Source organism: Carassius gibelio, chromosome B13 (genome assembly GCF_023724105.1).
Source record: "Carassius gibelio isolate Cgi1373 ecotype wild population from Czech Republic chromosome B13, carGib1.2-hapl.c, whole genome shotgun sequence".
Classification (NCBI taxonomy): Eukaryota; Metazoa; Chordata; class Actinopteri; order Cypriniformes; family Cyprinidae; genus Carassius; species Carassius gibelio.
This window is the reverse complement of record NC_068408.1, coordinates 23,183,126-23,206,294: the sequence shown is the minus strand read 5'-3', so window position 1 is coordinate 23,206,294 and position 23,169 is coordinate 23,183,126. Positions and strand designations below refer to the sequence as shown.

General features: G+C 36.4%; 1 protein-coding gene across 5 annotated transcripts in view; it reads right to left on the bottom strand.

Annotated features, from left to right (window-relative positions):
- Positions 1-23,169, bottom strand: part of LOC127969884 (protein quaking) — a 100,336-nt gene that overhangs the window by 67,806 nt on the left and 9,361 nt on the right. For all 5 annotated transcript variants that reach the window (XR_008156387.1, XM_052572014.1, XM_052572013.1 and 2 more), the window contains exon 2: positions 5,598-5,740. Coding sequence is in view for 4 of the 5 variants with exons in the window: in XM_052572014.1 (XP_052427974.1) it covers positions 5,598-5,740 (143 nt within the window). In the remaining variant the exon portion in view is untranslated. The remainder of the gene's footprint in view (positions 1-5,597; positions 5,741-23,169) is intronic.

Below are 23,169 nucleotides of genomic sequence, written 5' to 3'. Positions count from 1 at the left end.
AAGACCCAGAGCTGAGGATTTCTATAGCGCTCTTCCTCTACGGCCCAGTGTCTTTTCCCTGACATTATCTCCCTCACACACACACACAAACACACACACACAACAATAACTGTAGATTTGTACCTCCGAATGAAAGGCAACAATCATCTCAAGCAGCAGCAGCGCTCTTCTAGGACGGCTGTCTTTCCCAGCCTAATAACATTGTTCAGCAAATCGGAACGGGTGCGTGCTGCTGGGAGAGGGGCGACACAGCACGAGTTTGAAGGAGCAAATTAATTTCTATGCTGCTGCGTGCCTGTCTGGGAGACGAGTGTGTGTGGGGCCGTTCGCTCTCTTTTATCAGGCAGGGCAGGCCACTGTTCCTCTGCCCCGATTCCCCGACCTCATCATAGCCTCACATTCATCACCGCCGCACGTCCCAGGCTGCTTATCTTCTTCAGTCTCTCTTTCATGCTCTTCCCATCATACTATACCTCATCTATAAATCTATCATGTCATCCTGCCCCTGACCTGGAAATATCAGCGACCGCCTGCGACGAGATAATTAGAGATTTTTAAGCCTGCTGGGGTGGATAGTGTGGACGCTTGTGCGCACATTGGGTCTCATTCATGAAACGGGAGCAGAACAGATTCCTGGGTAAATCATGCTGCATTTTTGGTAATAAGCTAAAATGAATGCATTTCTATTTTTTTTTCTTTATTTAAATAAGAATATGCTTGAAATAAGTCTCTTATGTTCCCCAAGGCGTCATTTATTTGATCAGTAAAAACAGTGATAATGTGCAATATTGTTAAAATTGAAAATAACTGTTTTCCTTTGGAATTAAAGGAATTAAAATGTAATTTATTCCTTTGAGGCAAAGCTGACATTTTACCATCACTCGTCTTCAGTGTCACATGATCCTTCAAAAATCATTTTAATATGCTGATTTGCTGTTCAATAATCATTTCTGATCAATAATTTTGAAAACAGTTAATATATAATATTTGCTCTAAAGTATTTTTTTTTCTTCCCCAATAAAAGCAACCATCAAACAGATTTTAAATGAGATTTAAGGAGATTGAAAACATTTAAATTTAAAAACTAAAATAATTATTCAAGTATTCAAATATTTTAGCATTTCAAAAATGTCACAAAGAGGCTAAATAAGGTGATCACATGCTTTTTGATGTTGTTAATTTAATCCGAATTTTAACTTTAATCACTGATATGGAGAGTTTGAAATAAATCATAGAAAAAAAAGGAATCAAATTTACTCTGATGTCATTTTTGCTAATGAAAAACCTCTGAATGCCTCATATTATGCAAGTTGGGACATTAGAGTACATGGTTCAGAAAACCTAATTAGATAAACCACAATGTCCCGTAATTTTAAATGATCAGCAAATTCATTGTGGATACATTGAGAATTCAATGCAAAAATGTAAGAATGGCTTCATAATTAACTTAGTCATTCATTTAGCTTCCGTTAGGCCCAGATGAACCTCAAGTTCTACCTGCATGCACACATACACATACTCGCACAGTAACCTTTTGAGGATGATAATTGACATCTTTTGAAGAGAAGCTGTGATATTTAATGACTAATGTTTTAAAGTTAATGATTGTCCAGAGGGGGTCTCCAGCAATTAACATGATTCCCCTCTCCATCAGACATCTGCTGAGAGAGATCCAGGCTGTTCTGACCTCAGCAGAGGAAATATAGAGATTACTGGCTCCCCAGAGACCCTCTACAATAACCGTAAAGGTTAAATATTTTAAAGAGCTCATTCATATGTCGATTCACCTGAAAAGTTTTAACACTATTATCAAAACAACCAACCTGACACAGCAACCAATAGCATGAGTTTGGAGGCGGGACTATCTAGATTGTCTGACCAATCCACTCTTAAATATCAAATTTCCAAAAGAATCTTTTTGCAATAGCTGCTTTTGTTAGCTCCTAGACCATTTGGCGGAAGTTCTTGCTTTTTGGCGTGTTACATTTTTGCGTTTTCGTGTAGATGGCGAATCCGTACATTTTCTGAAACGATGATGTCATCAGCCCACATCTCGCCCCTAGTCAGACACCGCTACGTCACGTAACATCAACCAAAAAAATTAACAAACACTGAATGATTGTCTTTTTATTATCTAACATTAACACAGATTAATAAACATATTGTTCCATGTTCGTTTGCATACCGCGTGCAAGGTTTATGCGCATAGTCCAAGTCTTCTTCTCCGTTTTTAGTGTATCTCTGTGCCACATGCTGGTCTGGCATGTATACTACTTCATTTGTGTCGGTTTGTGGTTTCGTGTGGACGCAGATATTTCTTGAGACAAGGGAAAAAAATAAGATCGGATAGGAAAAGCTCTGGCTTGGACGTAGCCTAAGAGGGGACTGTATCATACTGCTTAGATGAAGCAATTTTAGTCATCCTGCTTTTTCTGTCAAAGCTGCACGAGAATGGAATACTATTCCGACAACTATAAGAGATCTAGACACATATACTAATAACAATATAACTTTATATTTGCAAGCTATCCTATTATTGATCTCGCTTGCATTGTCTTTATTTGATCCTATTGTTTTTAATACAATACTGTATGATTTCTACTATGAAATTATGAAATTTTCTAGTATGTACTTTTAATTACATTTTCTTTTATGGTGACTTGTAACATCTTGTCCAGGGACTACTGATTTAAAATAGCCTTTGGCTAATTCTGGTACATTTACAGCAATGTTTTATTAATGTTGATCTTTGTAAATACCATGAATAAAGATGCTGCTGTCCGTGAATGCAACCAGGAAAAGGGCCAGAGAGGGAAATTGGTTCTCTAGGAATGATTCTGCTGCTATGAGGTGCGAAAGCGACCAAAGATGATACCATAGCAGAACCATTTTGTTCTCCCCACAAAATGTTTTAGTTCTTCTAAGAAACGGATTTTTAATTTTAATAATTTAAAGAAACTTATTTCAGAAGTTTTGCAGTGAAAATGTTCTATAAATGTTAAAAATTCCTCATGGAACCATGGATGCCAATAAAGAACCTTTTCAACCTGTCATTATTTCTGCAATTTTGTTAAGTGACACTAACGGGGCAGAAATTACACTTTACATCGACCACAACAACAACAACAAAAATCCTGTTCAGATCATTTTTTTGCTACTATAATATGAGTTCTAGTCTCTATGGATATGAAGGACTCCATTGACACTGAGGGCTATTTAAGGACATCTCTTTTATTGCTCATCCTCCACCTCCTAATGAACCCAAACTCACTAATAATGATCCTGGGTGTCCTTCAGACCAGGAAGGGCAGCCAGAACCACACACACACACACACACACACACACACACTCATGATAGCCTTTACTGCAGTGCTGGCTAACTCTCAGACTTTTAAGAGCAGGAGCTAAATTACCCATAATGCTTCAACTGCAGACAGAAAGCATCATGCCCTTGAAAACCGGAGTTGTAATTGAATATAAAATGAAATTAGCTTTTTATAAAGTTCCAGTATTATGCGCAAGAAACAATTAAATATTAATATTATTAATGCCAAGCATGCCAGAGGTGCAGCCTGGATGACTTTCAAATATCCTCTTATTCGCTCTCATTGTGTGCATTTTATAGATCAAACAAGCCATGTTAACAATGCTAGAATTAGTCAAAATAAAAAATGCAAGCGACACTGCATCAGCGTTGTTTAACATCGCAGCCCTCTCCCGTGGGAAATACAGGCGCATAAACAGCCCCACAAACCAGAAAACTTCAGCAAAATTGAGGACTTTAGTCCCAAACAGTATTTACACCCCTGCTGGAGAGACTCAATTAGTGCTGGCCGTGCAGGAATCAAGCTGGGATGGAATAAGTTAATTGGGATCAATCAGCTCGGAACTCAACCGGTTCCCCAGGGCCGGGCGCCTTAGGCAAGCAGGATCTGACGGCGATTGCTTGAAAGATTTGTTAACCACCGACCGTGTTGTTGGTGATGCGGTTGAGCGGCTCTGACTCAACACAAACTGGAAGAGTGAGGGGGAATTCAATGTCACCCTGTTACTAGAGATGCGACGGGGGTAGGATACACTCATTTTTAGTCTTCTGTGTAACGTAAACTGTGTTTTTTTTAATAATATCCTGCCACATCTTGTGAAAAAGATGTACACTTTGACATACTTTTAAAAATAAAAATACTTTACTTTAAAAGAATAACTGAATGCAGTTTTTCAGACGGTTAATTGCATGTTTAATGCAACTAAAAGAAAATGTATTATAGTTACAATTCATATTAATTGCAATTAGCTGATCTTTAGAGTTCTTTTTTGACCCACTTATGTTGGACATAATTACATATTTATGTGTAATTTCATAATTCTTTTGTGTGGGAAATATTTTTACATTTTGTTGTTGAATGTACTAACAATCATTTACTGTATAGTAAACTAAAATCCACTGTTCTATATTATAAACAGTATTATATTCAATTATATGATATTATATTAAAACCTGTATGTCATATATTTAAATACATTTGTAATTACACAATTTAAGTTTAAAATTTTTAACTTTAAATTTAATATTGCATAACACACTACAGTTAAAGTTATAATCAGGTACTTTACTTATGTGCTTTAGCATGTTGATAATGTGAAAATAAGACATGAAAATAAGTGCACTTCTAAAAGCACAACAAAAGATTATAAAAATTAAATGTATTAATTATAAATATATATATATATAATAATTAAATGTACTTTAATACAAAACTTTCGTTTTTACCTTATGTTAGTGTGTAACTCTCTTTTAGTGCTCTTTTATTTCATTAATTCTATATTATCTCCAAGTAAAGTTTTTAAATGTATTCTTATAAGATGTTAAGTACACTACAAGTGCACATTCAGTACTATGAATCACACTTCTTTTTCATGAAATATATATTTTAACAGGACAAAGAAAGGTCATACAAGTTCGGAGCGGCGTGAGGGTGAGCAAATGACTGAATTTGAACTTTCGGGTGAACTATCCCATAATAATAAATTAAGTTTTAAATGAAAAATGTAATCTTGATGGTGACACTTGCTCAGACGCACAGCGAATTTATACTGCCTCAGTCGACCACAAACCATCAGCTTAATAACACAATAAATTAAATGGACTCATAAAATGGACTCAAACACTTTGTGCAACCTCACTCCTTCAGTACGTCTTAATGAAATCAATATACTGGACGTGGGCCCATGTTCTAATGCAAGGAAAACTAGATTACATTGACTTGTATGTCTCTATAATTAAATAAGGGCCATACGGAGCAGCTGCACACAGTTATTCACTATTCCATTCACTCACAGAGCTTCAGTAAAGAGCCTGTGTGTATGCAGGCATTTATTGAAATCCTTTTTAACTGACCTTCAACTGCTGCCCGAGCCTAGATCATGTGACTGAAAGGTCCCCGGGATGCATTTTTAATCATTTGTCATTGGATTTTTAATTTAATGAAACAAACAAACCCACGTGTACTCGCAAAAATGGCATAAATGATTTAAAACCCTCTGATGGAGCTCTAAGCGTATTTGCAGAGTGAATGGGTTTTAGGTCTGAGACTCACGTCAGGATATTCTTTAACAGGCACATAGAGTTTCTCTTGGAGCTGAACGATGGGGCCAACGGCGTCCGGGAGCTCGGAGCTTCTCTTCTCCGTGCTGCCGTTTAACGTGTCGTTGTACATGTCCTTTCGTACCCTGCTGATCTCTGAAATAAAGAGAAACACAAGCATCATGAGTTAACTAGATCAATCAGGATGCAGACTGGGCTAGAACAGGACTACAGATATAGTGACAGGATATATGCTACATTTCCTTCACCAATGGATTATATGTGCTTTAATATGGCAGTAGAAGAGTGCAAACGCTCCTTAAACACTGCTCTTAAAACTAATGAACCATTCAGTATGTTCCAGCATCTATAGTCACACGACGTGGTTTAATAGAGTAGCGCATGAAGCTAGATTAACGTTTTGTTGTTTGACAATATGATAATCAAACAATTTAGGGCTGCACAGGTACATGATTGAGACTACAATTATTAATCATTAAATATACACAATGTGTGCCTCATGATTCAATGTTTTCAGCAGTCGCAGAGTTTTGTTTTTGAACAAATTTTATGGTGAATACTGAACACTTCAGGCTCACAGTATTTTCACATCAAAAATGTTTTGGGCAGCTGTTGCAAATGTAACAGTATAAAACAAAACTAATGAAACACAGTAAAAAAAAAAAGAAAATAAAAATATTATGAAAGGCCCCTCTATCAAAATAAAAAGTTTAACCAGATAATGTAAGAATACTGTGTGAAAGTAAACTTATGACAAGAAATAGTTAGTATATTGTACATTGCAATTTATTTATTTATTTTAAGGCTGCATTTATTGGATAAAAATGCAGTAAAAATTGTAATATTATGAAATATCATAAAATATAACATACATAACAACTTATATGATTTATTTATATATTTATTTAATATTTAATGCATTATTTGTATATTTTATATATAGTTCAAGTTGCAATTTATTTCTGTGATGTAAAGGTGAATTTTCAGCATCATTGCTCCAGTCTTCAGTGTCACATGATCCTTCAGAAATATTTCTAATATTGCATTCAAATTATTATTTTTTTTTCAATGTTTCCTTCAGGGCTCCTTGATTAACAGAAAGGTTCAAAGAATTCGGTTATATATGCAAATACTTATTATCCTTTTTCTCTCTCTTTTTTGCAACAACAGAAATCTTTACTGTCAGTTTTGATCTATTTTTGATCCTATTCATGCTTTTGCTAAAAATCCAAAAATCCAACTTTCAAACTATTTATTTATTTTGTTTGTTTGTTTCGTATACTATTACAAAAATTACATGAAAATATTATTAGACAAATGAAAACTTTTATAATAACTGTTTTTTTTTTTTTTTTAAAGAACTCAAGTAAGAACACTTTCAAAGTATAGCTAACAGTTTCAACGAGCAGCAGAGCATGAGCAGAACACGACTTGATATGGAGATAAGTCACGTGCTACATTGTTGTTTTCACACACCACGTTGAACATGAGAGCTACTGCTTTAACTATAATTTTTAAGCAGTAGCAATACATAAGATTTAAACACTTCAAACCACAATATTTGACCAAATCATGCAGCCTTAAATCAGACGTTAGCTTTAGATCACCATCCACATAAGAACCAGAGTATAAAGAGACTCCAGACTCCAGGCTGACATCGGTTTGGCCAACATTAGTCTCAGCTCAGGATGGACAGTTAGTACATTTCAACAAGACAAGCACAGAACACCTCTGCAAGAACAGAGAAGAAAGAAAGTGACCAGACGTGGGCTAAAAGAGCTTCTCTGTCTTTGAACAGCTGTAAAACCACAAAAGATCTTTCTAAGAGGATATGACTACCTTCTGAATAACCTCAGGAGACATATATATCCATTTAGCCAGGAGGTGCTGGTGAGAACTGCCTCTCCACAGCAACCAGCTTTGCTCTTTCTCCAATGAACCATAAAGAGCCGCAGAAGCAGAAGAGTCTTTCTGCTGTTGTTGATTAATAATAAAGGAAGCTCCGGTGACAGGTGATATGTTGGACCACAGACGTCAACCTGCTGTATACGAAGCAGGTCATCTCTGCACATTAAACGACAATGAAAGAAGGCATTTTAAAAGAAAAAAAAATACACATTGGAGGAGAACGAGGGAAGACGGAGAACAGGTAATCACTGTTATTACATGTGATCCTTCCTTCACTTAATAAAGTAAGTAATAACTGTCCTTTTATGAAACCGTCCTTTATTATTTCTGAGGAAAAACACAAGAATGAGGAACGAGAGAGAGAGAGAGAGAGAGCCAGTGAGTCAGATAGGAAGTGAGGGCTCTAATATGGTGGGGAAGACAATTAAAACAACCAAGTCTGTTAATATTTCATATAAGACATTAAATATCCCAGTCCCAAGCTGCTGCCACTGTTGTGTAATTCTATTACTGGATGAAGAATCCTCTGGTGCAATTCTCCGAGGCAAATTGAAGAGGTCGGTTTGAGGGAGAGATGTAATTACAATGATATCGCACACTCCGCACACTCACAACAAGGACACAGCGAATGTACACCATTGTGTCCTTTCTCAATTGCAGTACGGTGTAAATTTGACACTTCTTGTGGGGTCATGGGGAATCTGTCTTGAAATTGTAATTACACCTAATGTGAACAATTAGAAAAACACGCACGTGACACGGCAGATGTGCTTTAGGGTCCTCATTAAGAAAACATGCAGTTTTAAGAGGCCGTAATGTTTTCTTTCATTGTTCTTATTTTAAATCTGAAAGCTTTGTTTGTGAACATTAGTCATGAATATTTTTGGTGCGTCTTCTTGAAGCGGTACATGCATATCTCTTCAAAAACATTAGCTTTGCCAACTTTTAACCCTATAAAACCAGGCATATGAAATATTAGTCTAAAAAATCTAATTTATTCTTACGGAATAGTTGATTGAATCTTTAGATATATATCAGAGAACATCTAAAAATTAAAATGTGGCCTTTTATGGCTCATACAGTAAGATGAAGGAGAATATGAAGCTGTCACTGAGGAGGAAAAACACCTTGATTTTCTTCAGAGGTCCAAACTGAGCCAAAATATGAAATGTGGTGCAGCTGCTGATATTTATAGGGCCACAGCATGAAATTCTGATCTAAATCAATGAGATATTTACTATTTATAGATATTTTAATGTTTAGTTTAGTTTTTATTGTGGGGCAAGACATAATTCAATGAAATAAAATGATGATCAACAAAAATGCATTGCATTTGATACTCAGATTTTAATATGATTTTTAAAAGTGATGTATGGATAATCAAGTATGAGTTGCTTCACTCCAGTAAATGTATTCTTACATTGATTTTTTAACAATTTTTTATTCAGTACAAAGCAAAAGCAAAAGACATGTGAAACTTGACCTGAAGGTGAACAATTTTTCAATTATACTAAAACCCCATTTACTTGATAAAAAGTCTAAACCAAAATCGGGTACGACAGGTTTTTCAGCAAAGTTTTGATCGTGTTGATCATTTAATGGCTGCATCTAAAACATGATACAGAAGGCTAAGATTATATTACATGACCTCAAAGCTAATACACGTGAACCGAAAGCCACAAAACTCCAATTTTGATTTAATGTGGTCTAAGCAATCTAGAAAATATTCAGACAGCTTTCCATAATAATAGCCTGTGGACCGAGGCTGCCATGGACAGACATTTATCTGTTAAACGTCTGTTTAATGGTGGTCTGCGCTCATCTCAATAAATCGCAGCTTAAAAAGGCCCTGTTGATGGCTATTAGTGAGGCAGAGACTCCAGGCTTTATGGCAATGTTGTTATCAAAAGTGATTTAAGCTTTCTGCATTGACATCGAAGGCCACTGCCAAGAAAGACAGTGGCATTGAGAGAGTTTCCTCTGAGGAAAGAGTGATGGCTACAGCATCTAAACACTGGCGCTGATGTGGAAGTGTGCGCAGGGATGGCCATGGATCTGTGAAAATGGATGTAATTAATGGAGTATGAGCAGACCAGTTACTTTCCATTAACTTAGGAGGGAAAGCAATTTATGTACATAAATAGAAACTTGCATCCATAAAGCACAGTAGTAATAAAAGATGAAAATACACTGCTGACATACTCTGTTGTAGGTGATGAAATGTATAGAGATACTATTATTAATCTTAAACTTATCCAATGCTATATATCCAAATGAGTCAAAATAATACAAGCCTAAGATGTGAAAAACAACAACAACAACTTTAGAATACCTTTTTTGTCATGAATAATTACAAAAAAAGTATTCTAGTAATTACTCCTAATAACAAGAAACTGTTAAAAACAAAAAAATAATAACTAATGACTCAAGTGTTACTGCATCCTTCTTGAGGAATTATTAGCCTATGGAACTGTATTCTGAAGTAAAGATCATGTTAACCTACTAGTAATGACTCAAGTATTACCAAACTGTACAAAAATCTCAGAAGCATAACTTTAGTCATATCATTGATTTTCATTTCTGTTCCAGATAACTACTTATTCCTGTTCTTTCATTTATGAATAACTACACAGGAACAGATGAGTATTAACATTCTGCTAACTACTAGTAACTAACAAGAAATTATGATTGTGTGGCTCAGTACTCAGTACAGTAATCAGTACTTTTTTTTAAAAAATACATCCTATTAAGTAACTTTATCTTCAGTTTTATCATTAATGTGAAAAAATACATAGTGTATACTTAATTGGTAACTGGTAAACTATTGTACTAATTCACTATATCACTATTAACTACTTGCTTTTTGCATGCATATTACTAGAGCATGTGCTTATAAGGCAAATATTATTAAGCCTTAATCTGCATAATATTTTAGATCCCTTGAACCTTCCCCATACCTAAACTTAACATCTACCTTATTAACTATTAATACGCAGCAAATTAGAAGTTTGTTTGGGGACAATTCTAAGTTAATAGTAAAAAAAATTCCCTATTCGAAAGTGTCACCAATTCATTCTACAGTGAAGATCATGGTAACCCACTAATAAGTACTCAAATTTGATCAGATTATTAATAATTTGGAATGTGATAACTCTATAGTGAAGGCATTGTAAGCTTTTAAAGTTTATTTGTACAGTTTAAATTTGGATTATAATTACTAATAAATATCTGGTAACACTTCAGTCATTACTAACAGGTTACCATGATATTTACTTCAGAATACTGTTAATAGTTTCTTTAGAAGGATGTAGTAACACTTGACTCATTACTTTAAAATAATATGCTTATCATAATTTCTTGTTAATAGCAGAAACTTGAAACTTAGTTGCTTATTAGCATGCATATTATTAGAATATTAGCCATTTATTAGTTGTAATTAAGCACATATTAATGTCCTACCAAATACCTAAACAGTAATAACAACCTTACTAACTATTAATAAGCAGCAAATTAGGAATTTATTGATTGAAAATTCATAGTTATTGGTGAATAAGTCATCCCTTTTCTAAAGTGTTACCGAATGTTAATATTGTAACTCATTTGTTCCTGCATTTTATTAATTAATGACTGAACCATATTTTGAAGTGTTACCAAAGAACAAACAAACCAAAATGTAAAGTGCAACAAGACTAGTGCGTTGAGTAAAATGAATCAGTAAGTTAATTAGATACACAGAAAAATAATAATACACTTTATGTGTACACTCGTGTACACTCAAGTGATTTGGTGTAAATAAAAAATCTGTATATCAACTGAATTACATACTTTACAGAAGAAAAAAAAATACTTTTCATTTGATGATTGCTTTTTTTTTCAACATTACTGATGCAAACAAAAGACAAGTCTATTCATAAGAAATGGATAAATAAATCAAGCTCAGTGCAACATCTGCTTCACATTACATATCATTAAAACAAGCTTGAAAACAGTAATACTTTGTAAATCTGACTGATGGGCATTTGAAGGTGTTTTATATAATCATAGATAAAGACACAGCATCATATGACAAAGACCAAAGACCAAGCATCATATGAATTCTGCATTAATGCACTACATAAATTGCTCCCATTGAATTCGACAATGCCATCTACACTGGAAGTGAGAGGACGACAGTTTTCTGCCTGCTGTCAGACTTTTGCTGAATGTCTACCAGTTGACTCATTTCTATTGTTGCATTGTATATACAGTCATCCAGCTAGTCCTATTGTATCACATTATTCATAACACTGGAGAGTGTCGCAAATTAAATGACACACACACACACACATGCATACACACACTATACCATACGTGTAGGCAAGGCTCTGATTGTGATTTCAATGAAAAATTGGCATTGGCAACAAGTATCTTGTAATGACAATGATAAACACCAGCCAGCCCATCCAGATTCCCACATTAGCATCACAAATATACCCCGAGGCCGTTAAGTCCGTATATCCCAGCAGAGATGCCGAGGATTAGCCTCTTCCGCTCTGGAGCAGTAAACGCACATCCTCCGCTGGCTCTAACAACTGTGAATTGAGCTCCATTCTCCTCCAGCTTTCAAAGGCTGCTGAGTTTCTCACTCCGCTAACAGCTGTAAAAACCCATAGGAAAACATTTTGTTTCAGACCAGTCAAACTCATTTGCCAATGCCAGCAAGAGCACGCTAAGTGATTTAATTATACCGTCTGATCATGTTGGACCATGAGGAGACGTTTACAGATGCTCCCGTCCAAATTCAGAGTGTCTGAAGGCATAAGCAGAGGAGAATGCATGATGTGCTCAGGGCTGTTTTCTTCGTTGGCTGATTAGGGAGGGCTGTCCGGTGGTCAGATCAGGCCCCAGATCCGAGGATGATTAAACTGTCAGTGGTGATTTATGGACAGCGTTATTACAGCGTTTTAAAAGGGTTTTTTAGTGATTTGTCAGCTTTCTTGCCCTCAGAATTCAATCATTTTCCTGCACCGGCCTCCAGGGCTGGACTTTCTGCACTACTGAGCACGCAACAGCCACCTGCGCACATACTGATACACATTCTCGCACACATTACGAGCACAGACCTACACGGTCGGCCCATGGTGTGATAGATCCCCTCTGCCTGCCCCCAGAACAGATGTGGAGTATGCACAGAACTTAATTACTGAAAACTGCTGAAGACACCAGCTGAAACCTGTATTGATCTGCAAGCTGCTTTGGCTAGTTTATGCTAGTTATTGCTGGTTAGATGCTATTTACCTGCAAACTTAGCAGTTCAACGTGGGTGAAATAATTCACCTAAAAGTTTTAATCAGCATTTTTTCCCCTAGCCTGCTGAATTTACAACCACATGTTTAAAAAGATGTCTGTCTGTCTGAATTGAAAAATGATCAATTCAGTATAGGCATATTTATGAACAAATGAACTGGTTCTTTTAGTTAAATCAAAATCATACTATAAAACCAGTGTAAATGATTCAATAACAAATGATTATTTTGAGCAAATCAGTCAAAATCGTTCTCTGACTGAACTTACTAAATCCCTCATATTTTAATCAGAGGTACCTACCTCTGATTAAAATAGGAGGGATTTAGTAAATTGGGATTTAACAAAGTTACATAATCTTTTTAAAAAATGTAAAGGTGGGTACTTTAACTTGCAAAGTTTGAATGGGGAATTTTTTTATCTTTTACATAAACTTTTATATATTGCCATATACTACTTTACTCAAATAACTATTAAGATTATTACTTTTACTTGAGTAATTATATATTTTACTTGAGAACAGTTTTTGGATTATCAACCTCTGATTTTCACGTATTACAGGATGAATGAATATATAGTTTTATTTAAAGAAATGAATCCGTTTACTCATAAAGGATGCTTTAAATTGAATAAAAGTCAGGCAGTAAAGAGATTTAGAATGTTGCACAATAGTTCTATTTTAAATAAATACTGTTATTTTGAACTTTATAGTCATAAAAAACTGAATAAAAACCTTTCTGAAGGATCTTGTGACACTAAAGACTAAAAATTCAGCTTTTCCATCTCAGGGTAAACTTTCATTTTAATATATCTTAAAATCATTTTAAATGTAACATTTTTTCACAACATTGCTATTTTTACTGTAACATGAGAAGGAATGTAATCAAATCAGAGTTCTCGTGAATTACAACTTAACAGAATTGGAAAAAACATATCAATAAACACCTAACCGTCATTTTCAAAGATTTTTTAACCATTTAAATGTTGTTCTTATGCAGTCCAAGGGACATTGTAGCATTCCAAACTAATATAAAACATATGATGATGTCAAGTCCTGCGAGTCTTTTCAGCAGTCCTGCAAAATAGTTCTTGATTCCAGAGTCTAGAAAGGAAAGGACACTCAAATGCATCCCTGCGATGCCCAGTCAATACACCCGATCCATCCTCTCTGTCAGTACAACACAATCTGCCTTCCAGATCTCCCACAATCACATTCGCCTTTCAGCGCCATTGCAAGCTATTAGCCCAGGCCGAGAGCGAATGACCCTCAACAACCGCTCAAGTCTATCTCGGCAGCCATCTCCAATCGTAATCACAGCTCCGCTCAATCAGAGAATTTCACACCGCCAGCTGCAGCCGTGTGCCTCCGCTGGCCTCGTCAACATCACCGCTGACAGATCGCCGACACCCGGGCTTTCTTAATATTAATCAAATAGCTGGTAAATCACAGGGTCCGACCAGATGACAGTTTCAGCTCAAATGATAGCCGCGTGGTGACATCACAAAGCGCTATAGGTGGCAGTGCCTGTGGCAAGGCCTTCATCTGAACAGATGGATGCAGTACAACATCACAGACTCTCGCTGCATGGAGAGACACATGGTGAAAGGAAAGAGAGAGAGAGACAGAAGAGACATTAGAAGAGGAACATATCCACACAAATATAAGCTTAAAGGCAAGTTAAATTGAGAGCAAATGGAGACTTCATCATAAAAGTGTAAAATGAAATATGTACTGTATGTTTTGAAACAGGTTTCCTAAACACTATCTATTAGTCAGGAAACCAGTTAATCAGTGTTATCAATAACTAAAACTTAAACTTTTACAAATCATTTTTTATATTCAACTGAAATAATGCTGGGGAAAATATATAAGTATTATATTAAACACAAAATGACAAATTTTACTTTGGCAACTAACTGAAATAAAATAAGTTTAAGCACTAAAATCAATCAAATAAAACTGAAATAATAATAAATTAGAGCTGGATCGAAATATGTACTTCTACTATTGCTACTAAAACTTGAAAAATGAAAAACAAAAATTGTAATGAATATTGAAAATCTAAGGACACCTGTCATTCATCACCTGTCAATCATTATTTTTTTTTTTTAGAAATTCCACATGCACTTCAACTTTAAATGAAGCTCAAATGAGAACTCAATTAAGTCTCTAGAGCAACGAATGACACAAACACAAAAGGAAACGACTGATACTCCACTGGGGCAAAGACGCACACTCAGCAGTAAGAGTAATTGGCTATTGTTGAAGGTGGTCGCAGAGGTGGCTCTGGGCATCATGTAACGGCAAAGAAAAAAGTGAGCAGCATGACAGCACAGAAAGATAGTGATATTACAAAGAAGACACTGAGAATAAAAGCTACACCTGACCTAGCCACAGACATGAGCAAAGCAGGCTTTTACTGACACACTTTCCAGAGCATAAAGAAAGGAGAGAATGAAAAGACAGAGCGATGAGAACATCCTGAAAGACAGAGAGAGCTGGGGTAGATGACATCCTTCTGTGTTTGTAATTACGCGGCTCTGTCAGAGGCGACTGCATCACGAGCGAAGATGGCAGCGAGGAGGGAGAAAGAGGGCGCGCTCTCAAACTGAGATGCCATCTGGGCCTGCGCTCTCCTCGGAATGATAATATTGCCCGGCCCTCCAAAAAACACACACATACACACCAGCGCTGGGATTAAAAGAGGACACATGCCCGCTGGGGTGGATGAGACGCAAACAGCAAGACAAGTTGAATGGAATCTTCCGGATTCCTCCAGAGAATGAGACAGCTGAGCTGGATCGCTAAGATAAGACATAAGAGACATGCTAGCAACTGAAAGTGGATGAATGCAACCAACTTGCATGCTGGATTCCAACTGCTCATGAATGAGTCCTGTTAAACATGAACTCAAAAAAGACTCAAAGACAAGCTAAAATGGCATGGTTAGCACTATTGTTTAGGTTTAGGGCAGGAGCAGACTTACCCATTAGGCAAAGCTAGGCGACTGCCTTTGGCCCCTAAAAGCCAAGGTGCCCCTAAAATGCTTTTCATATACAAGATGTGCATCAAGCGCGGACAGGTTGCTGTTTACGGTGTTTATTACCACGACAACCATCTGCGTGTCCAAGTTGAACGTGCTTCTTGTGTATCCTGCTTGTAGAAACTGAAAATATTATGCATCTGAAGCTGATTGCAGCACGAGCGCGAGGTCTCTCTTTCCCAGCGCATGTGAATACTTCACTCTCTGCATCTGCTCTGTTCATCGAGCGGTCGAAAGGAGCTGTGCTTTCAGTTAAAACACAGATATGTTGCTCCTCTAACTTTACATGCAAGTATAGCCGAAATCACAGCACATCTATTGTCTTGTCTTATGTGTAGCCTATTTGATTTTATCAGACGAAGGCATGATTATAAATCAGGATTTTTGTGAAGATTAATATCTTGGAAGGGAGAGCTGGTTAGTCTTAATGGGTTGCATTTCAGTCACTATTCATATCCATCCTGTTGTCTGACAACAGAAACAATAAAAAAAAAATTTAATTCAGCTGCATCAAAATACGGTATGTGGCACAGAGATGCAAACAAATAATAATAATAATAAATGTACATTTTTTCATGTTCAGAAGAAGTAAGCTGCCGTCTTGCGAAAATGCAAACAGGTTTGTTTAAGTACGTGAATTGCTCAGTGCAAAGATAGAGAAGTAATAGGAACTTAGTATTTCTATGTTTTTTTTAAAAAACATCTATGACCTATGAAACAGGACTAGGCCTTAGTAAAATTAAGATATTTATGCAACTTTTACAAAAATGGCTTAGAAGAAAATGTTACAGGTGTGCATCTTGACACAGAACAATCACACTGATATAATTTAAGATATGTCCGAGCAAGATATTTTTAGTTGAGACAGCTCAAATATGTATTTTAGTCTGGGACTAGCTTAAGCCTTGTCTGTAAAACCATGGGAAAAAGTATTAATTTAACCCTTAAAGACCTAGATCATTTTTGGTGTGCCTGACACACCTGCACTTTTCTTTGTTTTTTCAGACCTATTCTAGCAGTCAGCATCAAGTGCCATATATAGTTATAAACAGGAGAACTTTCAGTTTAAGTTTAACTAATTTAAAGTCTCAATTTTCCTTTCGTTTTCTCTAAGGATTAATGAAATTACAGAATTTTAAGAAAAATTCAAGGAACAGTTGGGTGTTTTTTACTGTGTACTCAAACAGAAACTCCTAAAGTTTGGATATTTTTCTTTAGAAAGCTGTGTCTGGGTGTTTTACACTTCCAAATAAAATTTTGTTTACATATGCCATTCCCCAAGCAAGTTATAGCCATTTATTACAATATTGTTATCGATGCTTTTAAGTGAAAAACAGGCCTATTTTGTTAACTAACAATAGAGATGTGTCCAAAAACATTTTAATGAGTTAAAGAAAATTGAAAGAGTGTTATATGATAACAAAGTTGTCATGTAGACAAAGCTGTATGTTAAGTAGTAATTCAAAAGACTACTTATAGGTTTAATATGGAACAGTATGAACCCATCTGGGCACGGGGGTGGGACTAAGCGTCAACAATCATTTCTGTTTGGCTCAGAGGAACGAAAGCATTGTTTTTTTCTGACGAATCAATGTTGTCAAAATGCGATGACGTAATCACGTACACTACGGCGCTTCTGAATGTCCAAATGAGATAATGACTATCATGTGATAAATCGCAATTATATATTTTAATTGACTGACAGCCTTAAGTTAAAATGACTCAAATAAAACGTAGGCTTACGCTGGAAACTCATCAGTGGACTTTCCTCGTCAATATAGGCTATATTTTTTCACACTTTTCTCATTCTCACTAATTCAAGTTTTTATATGAATGAACCTCTGAAGGGAACTGATTGTCTTCAGAAAAGTTTTGATTGCATTTTACCTTATAAAGTATCATTTACAAGCTGAGCTGCTTTGTTTACAGCCATTACCAGGGAAAAAAACTATATTTCTGATGTTCCAAAAGCACCTCCTACTGGCAGAGAATTAATGTGCATTTTCAATAATCCAGTCTGCAGTTTTTGTTCAGACCAAAATGTATAATAATTTTTATTTTTTTTATTTTTATTTTTTTATTTTTTTGTTAAAACATGTATCTCAATGGTAAATAAATTATTTTGTGGTCTACAACATGAAATAATAAAAGTGTCTGCTAAATGAATAAAATTATAAATCCCATTATAACATGTACATAATAAATGTAGAAATATTGGACACAACAATGTGGCACCATTGTGCAACAGCAAGTATCACAACATAAAAGGAACCTAGGTTGATCTAGGTAAATGTGTGGAAATGTATAGGCATTGCCTAGGGCCTCCAATTCACTAAATCCACCCCTGGTTTAGGGTAGGGAGTACCGCAAGTAGTAGGCTATGTTATTTCAAAGCACAATAAAGAATTAACCTTTTAGTACCACTCACTCGAACTGCCATCATACATGCTTTAACCGACATAATAAAAGGTTGCCACAAATGTTTTTTTTTTTTTACATGCTATTTAATGGCACTTACTGGACATCCCACTTTAAAACTGCCATGAAACATGATACAACCAACACAATATACTTTATTCATGACATTGGGCTGCATCTGCTTATATTGTCACATGTCATCGGCCAGAGTTATTATGTACAGTATTTACAATATGTCTGGTTCAACCATTGACGCCTGAATTCGCAAGCTAAAAGAACTTTTGAGTGTCTTTCCAAAGAATCTTATCATGATGCCATAAATAAAGAGTGAGTCAGTAAGTTAACAGTTGGAGAACTGCTAACTCAGTCCTACGCAACAACACATTCTGGCAAATACAGATTGTCGCCAGTCAGGGTTAAACGGCATTCTGGATGTCAGGAGGAAGGTTGTGGGCTTCCTCTCAACCTAACATGCACACTTTTGTGGTTAAGTGTGTGAAAGACTGGAAGTGCACTGACGCAACACTTTGTGTCCTACCGCACTACCGCATCAATGGACAGCGACAGCAGCCACCTGTGCCTGGAGGGAAAAATTCCCCCAGAATGCAATGGGAATGCTTCAGTGGCGCAAAGCCCCACCATGAAAAGGAAGGAGGGGGATATGGTCTGTGCATTACCAGCTCTGGCACAGACCCACTTCAATTAGCTCAGTGTGCTGTGGAGGGACCAGACATGAGCGCATCAGAGTGTCTGAACACACACCAGCTCTCCTGTGCAGAGAACACACTCACTGCAAAGACACACACAAGCATGCACATGCAAACGGGTCATTTCTGTTAAGCGGGATATTCTGAGCTCTGTAACTAACTAAAGAATATGATTGTGTTGTAGTTTGAGGAAGTATTACTATAAAAACTTTTTCTTTTTTTAACTTAACATGAAGCATTTGATTAATTATAACCACTAATAATACACTATACACTAATGATGGCTTGTTTTGCACACTATAAAACAGCATTCACACAAAAAAATTTTCATTCAGATTTCAGCACCTAGACACATGAAAACATTGTTTCAAATCAAACAATGAATTTAAATTATTTAAATGTAATTTTATGTTGACTTAAGGTATTGTGATAAAATAAACTAATGTGATTTACATTTTTATATACAGAATTTAATATGTTATCTAGTATATTATGACAGACTGTACTGCATGACCAGAAAGACTCAAACCTACTAAAATCCAGCATCTCGTTCCAGGACTTCACAGTGAGTGGATACTCCATAATGAATTTGCATGTTCATATATTTCTGTGCTTTTGTCCCTTGTGTAAATGCCCTTGTGTGTTAAAAAAACCTAGATCTGTCTACTTGCTCGTTGTATGTAATGATTTCTGCCCTATTTAAAAGTGCAAGGCAGCACCTTCCTTTTCAGAACGCCACTGGTGCCATTTAAATAAACGTAGGGGGGAAGGGGTTTATCCCATCAGCCAGAAAAGGCAGCCCAAGGCCTCGGGGCAACTCCGGTGTGTACGTGTGTGTGTGCTGTTTAGGCACATTTATAAAGGAGACAGTATTTGTGTGCATGTGTGTGCTGCCTCAGGAGGTGCTGACACAGAGGAAATGATGGTTCTTAGCGGTGAGTGCTACTAAGCTAATATGAATCTCGATCCTGCTGGGCTTCATACCGAGGCCAGCATATGGGCTACTCTGTCACACAAACACACCTCACATGCCTCCAGGCTCTTTATCAGAACAACCAAATCCTAACAACTCACAGCAAAAATCATTCTGTATAACTAACCAAGCCTTTAAATTATCCCTCAAAATCCCGCTACACAACTAACTCAGTTGTTCAACAAGACATCAAAACTTTTGTAAATAACCTTTCAATAGCCTTTTCAATTTTCAATTTTCAAACAGCCTTTCAATACTAAACAAACGGACCCCTTCAAATGTTTGATAACGCCTCACAACTCCACTACACAACTAACTCAACCCTTACCCCTTAAAACTACGCTACACTACACAACCAACTAAACTCTTCAATAATTCCTCAAAACTCAACCACACAACTAACTCAACCCTAACACCTCAAAACTCAACTACGTAACTAACTCAAACCCAACACTTCAAAACTCAACTACACAACTAACTCAACCCTAACACCTCAAAACTCTACTACACAACTAAATCAACCCTTCGATGACACCTCAAAACTACACCTCACAACTCAACTCTTTGATAAACCCTCAAAACTCAACTACAAAAACTAACTCAATCCTAAAATCTCAAAACTCAATTAAACAACTAACTCAAACCTAACACCTCAAAACTCAACTACACAACTAACTCAAACCTAACACCTCAAGACTCAACTACACAACTCAACTATTCAATAACCCCTCAAAACTCAACTAAACAACTAACTCAAACCTAACATCTCAAAACTCAACTACACAACTAACTCAAACCTAACATCTCAAAACTCAACTACACAACTAACTCAAACCTAACATCTCAAAACTCAACTACACAACTAACTCAAACCTAACACCTCAAGACTCAACTACAAAACTAACTCAAACCTAACACCTCAAGACTCAACTACACAACTAACTCAAGTATTCAATAACTTCTCAAAACTCCACTACACAACTAATTCAACCCTAAAACCTCAACACTCAACTACACAACTAACTCAACCCTAACTCCTCAAAACTCCACTACACAACTAACTCAACCCTAACACCTCAAAACTCAACTATATAACTAACTCAAACCTAACACCTCAAAACTCAACTACACAATTAAATCAACTCTTCAATAACTCCTCAAAACTCCACTACACAACTAGCTCAACCCTAAAACCTCAAAACTCAACTACACAACTAACTCAGCTATTCAATAACCCCTCAAAACTCAACTAAACAACTAACTCTATCCTTTAATAACCCCTGCAAACGCAACTACACAACTGACTCAACTATTCAATAACTCCTCAAAACTCCAATGCACAACTAACTCAACCCTAACACCTCAAAACTCGACTACATAACTAACCCAAGCCTAACACCTCAAAACTCTGCTACACAACTAACTCAACCCTAACACCTCAAAACTCAACTACATAACTAACCCAAGCCTAACACCTCAAAACTCTGCTACACAACTAACTCAACCCTAACACCTCAAAACTCAACTACATAACTAACCCAAGCCTAACACCTCAAAACTCTGCTACACAACTAACTCAACCCTAACACCTCAAAACTCCACAACACAACTAAGCCAACCCTTTGATAACCCCTAAAAACTCTGTTACAAACGACCTCAAGCACAATTATCACATCAAAGCTCTATTAAACAACTTATTTAAAACTCCATTACACATCTAACTCAACAGTTTGATAAAGTCTAAACGTCTCTAAAAAATAACTCAATTCTAAACAAGGATTATCAAGGCATCACTGAATTAATATATATTACTTAAAAGGACTGTGAAAAACCGAGGAAGCATGAGTCAAGTTGTCAAAAAACACAGAATAATTCTGTGCAGCTGAGACATTCAATTTGTGTGAAAAACTCAAAACACAGAGGCACTGAGATGAGCACAAGGCTGGTGACTGCAGCTGTCTTTTCAGAGACAGACAAGGTACTCCATACAGTACATGGACATCAGATGACAGGTACACACAGTCTCAGCTTTGTTCGTATATCAGCTAGCAAATGAAATGAAGCACAGAACCATGCAAATCCCCTCTCTGCTCTGGCCTTTCTGATTGGCTGTCACCTAATTGTGTTGCACTGTCACGGGATGAGACGGTAAAGAGTTAATAGGTTAATTTAAGAGAAATGAACAGCCACACATATCACATGCTCTTCGAACGGAAGGTCACATTTATGCTGAAAACATGACTTTTTAGTGTCAACATCTTACCCTTTATTAAAAGTCAGATCCATACTGTGCTTTCAGTGTGAAACACGATTAAAATCCTACAGAAGTATGACAAAACTCATTACTTTGAAACTGTAAATCTATGGTGTACACGGGCAAGCCCAGATTTAACAAATCAAGGGTGGTTATGGCTTTATTGTGACGATAATATCAACAGGGAAATTTTGGGCTGCGTACGGATATTATATAAAAACCTGCGAGAGCTGTTAGCCTTTAACAAAGAATTAAAATGCACATTTGGTGTGCAAACGGTATGAGATAAATCACGGTAAGTAGGGAAGGGAATCGATCATTTCTCAGATGGCCTGAATTGCTCTTTATCTATATTAAACAGAAGAGTCTAATGGATGGCACTCTAGATGGTCCCACCGTGTCCTTTAAAAGGCATCTGCTTGGGCCCTAGCCCAGAACATTTGAAAATCATTCAGAAGAGGCTAGATTCAATTAAATATCTCTCCCGTACCTTGAACTTTGTGCTGCTGACGAAAGGTAAACACATCAATCTCCTTTTGCTACCCGAGCAGCAACAATCCTCAAATCTGACCAAGCGTTAACTTCGAATCTGGAGCAGACTGAAAAAATAGCCCAACGACAAGAACAGCAGAGGTCTGAGCAAGACCAACATGCTGACATGGATCTCAGGTGGAAAAAGAGATAACTGGATACTTTTACCAGATAACCTCAGTAATGTTTAAGAGATATTTAGTGCAATATCAACTACTGGTCGACCAATATGGGCTTTCAATCATTTCGATATGATAATGCTGATATTGAGAGTATTCACACGTGTGTGATGTTCTTAAGCAACATGTAAAGTTTAAAAAACTTATCATGAATCCAATTGATATTTGAGCTATTGAGCTATATAGCACTTTCTAGCACACTTTATGAACAAAATGTTTCATAAAACTGAAGTTTGCTTGGTTTTAAATGATCAGTATCCTGATCAA